This window comes from Pollachius pollachius (genome assembly GCF_949987615.1).
Source record: "Pollachius pollachius genome assembly, chromosome: 11".
Classification (NCBI taxonomy): Eukaryota; Metazoa; Chordata; class Actinopteri; order Gadiformes; family Gadidae; genus Pollachius; species Pollachius pollachius.
In genome coordinates, this window is record NC_136944.1 from 23,180,361 (window position 1) to 23,187,692 (window position 7,332).

At 42.7% G+C, this 7,332-nt stretch overlaps 1 protein-coding gene across 3 annotated transcripts; it reads right to left on the reverse strand.

Annotated features, from left to right (window-relative positions):
• Nucleotides 1-2,014: 2,014 nt before the first annotated feature.
• Nucleotides 2,015-6,633, reverse strand: rdm1 (RAD52 motif containing 1). 3 transcript variants are annotated; one of them, XM_079745889.1, is made up of 8 exons: nt 6,507-6,633; nt 5,360-5,467; nt 4,760-4,939; nt 3,981-4,106; nt 3,436-3,643; nt 2,998-3,096; nt 2,776-2,852; nt 2,015-2,476 (listed from the first exon to the last, which is right to left on the reverse strand). In XM_079745889.1, the coding sequence occupies exons 2-8, from the start codon at nt 5,456-5,458 to the stop codon at nt 2,417-2,419; spliced, it is 849 nt and encodes a 282-aa protein (XP_079602015.1). In that variant the 5' UTR covers nt 5,459-5,467; nt 6,507-6,633; the 3' UTR covers nt 2,015-2,416. The 3 variants fall into 3 exon arrangements, with proteins under 3 accessions (XP_079602015.1, XP_079602016.1, XP_079602017.1); XM_079745890.1 differs by lacking the exon at nt 3,981-4,106; XM_079745891.1 differs by lacking the exon at nt 2,015-2,476 and having other exon boundaries at nt 2,774-2,852; nt 3,425-3,643.
• Between the last annotated feature and the right edge of the window lie 699 nt (nt 6,634-7,332).

Below are 7,332 nucleotides of genomic sequence, written 5' to 3' on the forward strand. Positions count from 1 at the left end.
TTGAACACACCACTGACCGTTGAGCGCCGAACACAGCCGAAGACACTCGAAGGCGTTGCGACGGAAAATCCCGAAGTGGACCCGAACGGTCGGCGTTATTTTAAACAGCAGAATATTTTCTTATTATGTATTGTTTTAAGAATAATTTCTTCATATAATTATGAATTCAATGGTAGAGTAATATATGAGCATTCTCACATTCTCTGAAACCAGATATGATGAGATGAACCAGGATATAGAGATAGATAGATATAATCAGGGTGCGATTTGTGAAAAAACCAGAGGGGGGGATAATTTTGAGAAACATTTTAAAATGTTTCAAAATGAAGACGGACCCTGTGTATTTTGGTTGTTAATTATTACGATGTAATGGTGAAAATACTTTGGGTGGGGGGGATAATTTTTATCCCCACCGAGGATAAAAATAATTCAGCAGAGGGTAGGACGTGTAAACCAGAGGGGGGGATAATCCCCACCATCCCCACCGGCAAATGGCACCCTGGATATAATATATAGATGTAATATAATATAAAATATATATCTAATAAAATCTTAAATAAATATATATATATATTAGTGCCGTCAAGGGATTAAAATATTTAATCACAATTAATCGCATTAATGTCATAATTAACTCGCAATTAATCACACATTTTTTCTATTCTAAATATCCCTTGATTTCGTGCTGCTAGCCTTTTCGTGTGAGAAGGACAGTAAGAAGATAGACCCGCAGTGAATTCAACCCGGTCAACTTGACATCGGGTAGGTGCATGACAGTGGTAGGCCTAATATAAAACTTCAATAGCCCGGGCTTTTATTTGTTTCAATCACTGAACTTTCGAACAAAACTCTTGCTCAGCAAAGATGGGTTATACTATAACATTTATTATTTAAACCAGCATGAATATTCCTATCGTACGTAGGCCTATACACATTACCAGGCTATCTAATAACACAGACACACACACACACACACACACACACACACACACACACACGGATTGGTAATCGGGAGAGTCGGGAGAATTCCCGGTGGGCCGTTAACGTTTCGGGGCTGTCAGGCTGATTACTGCGGGATAACAATATTGCGTTTATAAAAGTTCCTTGCAGCGCCGTCCGGCAGCCTGAGCTGTGCGCCCGCAACCTCTCACTCACTCAACAGACCCAACACTCACAAACTGTCAACATCGCAACCAAGTCGATTTTGTCTAGAGGGGAGTAACTGAGCGGCCCCTCCCGAAGTGGTACAGCCCAGGTGGTCCTTGAACTGCGATTGGTCAGAAAGACGTGAAAGCTAATGACAACATTGAACTCTCGTGCAGGCTCGAACAGAGTGACACACAAACACACTTTTAAAGGGGACATATCATACCACCAGGTGTGAGTGTGATTAGCCATTACAAGCCGTTTTGAAAATGTGCAGCATTGTGACATCACAGGTGGGCGTGTCCATCTAGATGTGTGACGGATAGATGGACACGCCAACCTGTGATGTCACAATGCTGCACATTTTCAAACCTGCTTGTAATGGCTAATCACACTCACACCTGGTGGTAAGAGATGTCCCCTTTAAGGATTTTTTCACCCGCTCCGTATCCTTGCTTGCCCCAACAAGTTTGTGCGGCGTGCTTGTTGTTTTGTTTCCGGTGTAGCTAGATCCGGTATGGTGTTGTAGTTTTTCTAACGTGACTAGTTGTTGCTAGACAGTAGGTGAAAAAACTACAATGTTTGCCAAACCAAAAGAGCGTTAATCAAGCGATAAAAAAATGAACAGTTAATAACGCGTTAAACTGACAGCACTAATATAAATATATATATACACACACAGACTGAAGACCACACTGAAGACCAGGGCCTTCTCCCTTCCAACCCCCGAGCTCGAAATCCTCTCTGCAGTCAAAGACCAAAAGCGTCGGTTTGAAAACTTTATTTGAAAGGTGGCAGTGAAGAGCCTTAATGGACGTACAGATCTAGATGTCTTTCATGTGTAGATGTTTTTAATCTTTACAGATTCAGATTCCTTCCATGGCTGAACGGATCAGAAATCCTTATTTGGCGTAGGGCTTCATCAGTCCTTACTTGGGCATAGGGCTTCAGGAGACCTTATTTGGGCGTATGGCTTCAGGATTCCTTATTTGGGCGTAGGGCTTCAGGGGTCCTTATTTGGGCGTAGGGCTTCAGGGGTCCTTATTTGGGCGTAGGGGTTCAGGAGTCCTTCTTTGGGTGTAGGGCTTCAGGAGTCCTTATTTGGGTGTAGGGCTTCAGGGTTCCTTATTTGGGCGTAGGGGTTCAAGAGTCCTTATTTGGGCGTAGGGCATCAGGAGTCCTTATTTGGGCGTAGGGCTTCAAGAGTCCTTATTTGGGCGTAGGGCATCAGGAGACCTTATTTGGGCTAGGACAGAGTATGAAGGATGAATCAGGAGAAGGCAAGGTCAGCTGGCTCCTCTTCCTCAGGCTCAGAGACTAACTCATTAACCTGCAAGACACACAATAACTCATTCACCTACACGAAACACAGTAACTCAATTCACCAGCAAGACACACAATAACATATTCTGTGTGTGTTTATATGCATGCAAACACACACACACAGAAATATACACATATATATACACATATATATGCCATACATAACAAACAACTCTGCCATACATACATATATATTTATATATATATATATATGGCCCTGCCCCTCTTCCTATGTATACATACATTCACACATATATGTGTATGTACATATATAAACACCTAAAACAATATATATTCTATCTGTACCTTGATGACCTCATCAGGTTGGTCTTCAAGTCGAAGCTGGTCTCCTGGTCTCAGCTCCACCATCACACGTCCATCTTCTGCGCACACACACACACACACACACACACACACACACACACAAACACACACACACACACAAAAGCAGCATTCTTGCTAGTACTTGTAGAATTTACTTGTTGTGTACTAAGGCCTTGTAGTAGTAGTAGTAGTAGTAGTACTTACCTAGTAGTATTAGCAGTACTGAGCTGAAGGCGTGTACTAAGGCCTTGTCTCTGACCCATCTCTGGAGCTTACTGTGTTTCTGTATACACACTGCTGGCCCTGAACACACACACACACACACACACACACACACACACACACAGTTACATTTAGGGTGTGTACCAGGTTTGTACCAGGTATGTATCATGTGTGTACTATGTGTGTACCAGGTGTGTACTATGTGTACCAGGTGTGTAGTATGTGTACCAGGTGTGTAGTATGTGTACCAGGTATGTAGTATGTGTACCAGGTGTGTTCTATGTGTAACAGGTGTGTACCATGTGTATACCAGGTGTGTACCATGTGTGTACCAGGTGTGTACCATGTGTGTACCAGGTGTGTACCAGGTGTGTACCATGTGTGTACCAGGTGTGTACCAGGTGTGTACCAGGTGTGTACCAGACAGGGAGAAGGTCTCCTCTATGACGGCCACTCCTCTTGATGAAACGCCGTGTTGGGGAAACGACAGCTCCAGTAAACACCCATAGCGCAGCGTCGTCTGGCTCCTCCCACTGACCTCCTGGCTCCTCCCACTTACCAGTTGGCTCCTCCCACTGGCCTCATGGCCCTGCCCCTCTTCCAGAGAATCAGAAGGCAACACTTTCAGCTGAAACCAGGAAGTAACAAAGATCTTTAATTATTAGTCATACAATTAATATTCATTTAAAGCGAGTTCATGGCGAGTAGGAATGGTTTAGGGTAAGTGGGAGGGGTTTAGGGTAAGTGGGAGGGGTTTATGGCGAGTGGGAGGGGTTTAGGAGTGTCAATAGTACGATTCTTGTACCCAAAGAGAGAGGTTAGGGCTTGCCAGCATTTTCTTTTATTTAATACATAGGTTTTAGGATGCGATTTTATTAATAACATTTAAATAACTATCGATCAGCATTTAGTACAGATATGACTCGGTGGTTTTTATCCAACCAACTAGGAAAGCAAAATAGTACATTGATGATGCGTGTGGACCAGCCGTTGAAGCCCAGGCAGTGATTGGCCAGTTCCAGGCAGCGGGAGTGGCTTAGCAGCTGGTTGTCAAATTGGAGGAAGGGAGCCTGTCGGGTACTGAGTCTTACCTAAAACATAACACAATTATATACACATGTGTGTCTACACATGACACTTCTCTGTACACACATATTTATATAAGCAGCTGTATAACCAAAGACTTAAATATACACACACAAGTAGATGCACAAATTTTCATTTGTGGCATTTATCCAAACGGTTCCAACACCAACGACGGAGTCAACCACGCAAGAGAGAGAGAGACAGAGATACAGAGAGAGAGGGGGAGAGAGATACAGAGAGAGGGAGAGAGAGAGATACAGAGAGGGAGAGAGAGAGAGATACAGAGAGAGACAGAGATACAGAGAGAGAGAGAGAGAGGGAGAGAGAGATACAGAGAGAGAGAGAGAGAGGGAGAGAGAGATACAAAGAGAGAGAGAGAGAGATACAGAGAGAGAGAGGGAGAGAGAGAGAGATACAGAGAGAGAGAGAGGGAGAGAGAGAGAGATACAGAGAGGGAGAGAGAGAGAGATACAGAGAGAGACAGATACAGAGACAGAGAGGGAGAGAGAGACACAGAGAGACAGAGATACAGAGAGAGAGGGAGAAAGAGAGACAGATGGAGAGACAGAGACACAGTGAGACAGACAGACAGACAGACAGACAGACAGACAGACAGACAGACAGACAGACAGACAGAGAGTGTGTAGAGGAGTATGACCTTGACCGGAGTGCCCTGGAACAGGAGGGTTCCATCAGTAGATCTCTGGGCCTGCAGGGCGTGTCTGGAGCAGTAGAACTTCACCAGCGAGTAGAAGCCAGGAGACACAGAGGGAGAGTTGGGGAGCACTTTGACCAGGAAGAGGGGTCCGAAGGAGGAGAACGCAGAGAACACCCTCTCCTAGAACGGTTATGGTTAGGGTAGTCAGGGTCAGGGGTCAACTTATAGATGTAGGGTTAGAGTTAGGGTCAGCGGTTAACTCATAGATGTAGGGTTAGAGTTAGGGTCAGGGGTCAACTCATAGATGTAGGGTTAGAGTTAGGGTCAGGGGTCAACTCATAGATGTAGGGTTAGAGTTAGGGTCAGGGGTCAACTCATAGATGTAGGGTTAGGGTTAGGGTCAGGGGTCAACTCATAGATGTAGGGTTAGGTTTAGGGTCAACTCATAGATGTAGGTTTAGGGTCGGCAGTTAACTCATAGATGTAGGGTTAGGGTCAGGGGTCAACTCATAGATGTAGGGTTAGGGTTAGGGTCAACTCATAGATGTAGGGTTAGGGTCAGGGGTCAACTCATAGATGTAGTGTTAGGGGTTAGCTCACATAGATGTAGGCGTGGCTGTAGCCAGGCTGGAGGTCCCATATGAAGAGAGCTTTGTTGCTTTCCGTCGGCACTTTGAACTCTATGATGTCCACCTCCATCACCTACACCTGGAACCCACACACACGCATCTATACATTTATAGAAACATGGATAGAAATATATATTTTACATATATAGAAATATCAATCTAAAGACTTTGTTGGAGCAGGAAGATATATCCACCACACACACACACACCCATATATATGTATATATATATATATATACACATACATATATACACATCTACATATATAGCATTCTTAAGAGATTATATTGTATTTTCGTTTTGTTTCGACAGAATGCCCGGATGCCCCTCTGAGGGTCAGACCAGAACCGCTCGTGTAGCGAAGCCTGACCTCACCGTGACGTTTCAACAGCGTGGTTAACAGAGAAACCGGTTAACCATTGGATCTCTAGTCCAGAGCAGAATCACAATGTAGCCTGTACTCTAAAGCGAACACAGGAACAAGTTATGGGCATAGCAAGCTACGTATGATCTAAAGAAACCTGTATGCATAGAAATATCTATATAAAGACCTTGGTGGCGCATGGAGATATATCAACCACAAACACACACATATATACATATACAGATGTGTATTGTGCATCGTGTTTATATTTATAGTATACATGTACATTTAAAATGAGATTAGAATGATTAAAGCTTACATCATTATGTGATGGATGCATTCATACTAATATTTGTTAATTTTAAACCTTTTACCCATATTTCTTAATGCCCGGTTACTTAAACTCTTAATGTAGTTTATTTTCTTATACTTCATTTATTGGTTTAATTTGAACAGTGGCAACATTTATAAATAAAATATATTTATTTGGTTTATTTATTGAATCAGATTTTACTTTCATATTGAATAAGATTGCATTAGTTAGTAGTAGTTAGTCGTTGGTGGTTCAAAGGGGATTATAATACTATAGTAGTACTAGTTAGTGGGAGTTAGTCATGGTTACATGGTGGATATACAGGGGACGGTATAGTAACATTAGTAGTACTAGTCAGTCGTTACATTGTTCATACAGTTTGGTACTAGTTAGTAGTAGTTCGTAGTGTTCATCGATGGTAAAGTTAAGAGAAAGCCTTACCTGACAAGTCGGGTCAGTAGACTAATTGATAGATAATATAAATATATTATATTTATATATAGACATAATATGTATATATAATCGATAACGCTCCGCTAGTTGGGTGAACAAAAGTTCCCGCGCCGATGACGTACCACTAATGGCATTTAAGCAGCCAATGAGGAGCTGCTTCCTCTCCTACTTCCGGTCGCTTAGTGGCGCGTCACCGCTGCCGGCTGGATTGAAGTGGGGAGTCATTTATATATAAGAGCCCTTAAAAAAAACCTTAAAATATGATATTAATATAATAATATATATTTGTCATATGAAACCCTTGTTTCCTTGAGAGATGTGATTGATTTTGATTCCATTCACGATGAATTCATTTGACAGCTAATGTGTTACTCTCTCATCGTTGTGTTGGTCCTGAGGCTGACTGAACTCCCTCCATCCCCTCCGATCCTCTATAGTAGATCATAGGCTTCCCAGACAATACATTAGAAACTAATACAAACAGGACTCATTCAAAGGGTGAAGTAATGAAAGTGAAGAACCGCACGCTCTACCAGACTGAAAGGGAAAGTGAAAGCTGGCCGAGGCCTGCTGCATCAGTTCACCCATGTTACCTCCCTGACGTCAGCCAACGTCATGAAGCAAAACGAATCACGAATTCACAACACGCTCCGAAGCATTGTGAACTCTACAGGACGACCCTGGCCAGACCCTGACCTACATATAAACAGCTGGTTATTTACACATGTTATTTATACATGTTAACGTATAAATGTAATGTCATACATGTACAACACGTTATACACGCTATAACATGTTATACATGATTTATAAA

What these genes read in the sequence shown, in the direction of transcription:
- rdm1 (XM_079745889.1), bottom strand. Translation starts at nt 5,458, where the DNA reads ATGGAGGTGGACATCATAGAGTTCAAAGTGCCGACGGAAAGCAACAAA. An exon ending in GGAGACCTTCTCCCTGTCTG is followed by an intron (nt 3,097 to 3,435) that starts GTACACACCTGG and finishes GTGTGTGTTCAG; the next exon opens with GGCCAGCAGTGTGTATACAG. An exon ending in AACCTGATGAGGTCATCAAG is followed by an intron (nt 2,477 to 2,775) that starts GTACAGATAGAA and finishes TGTGTCTTGCAG; the next exon opens with GTTAATGAGTTAGTCTCTGA.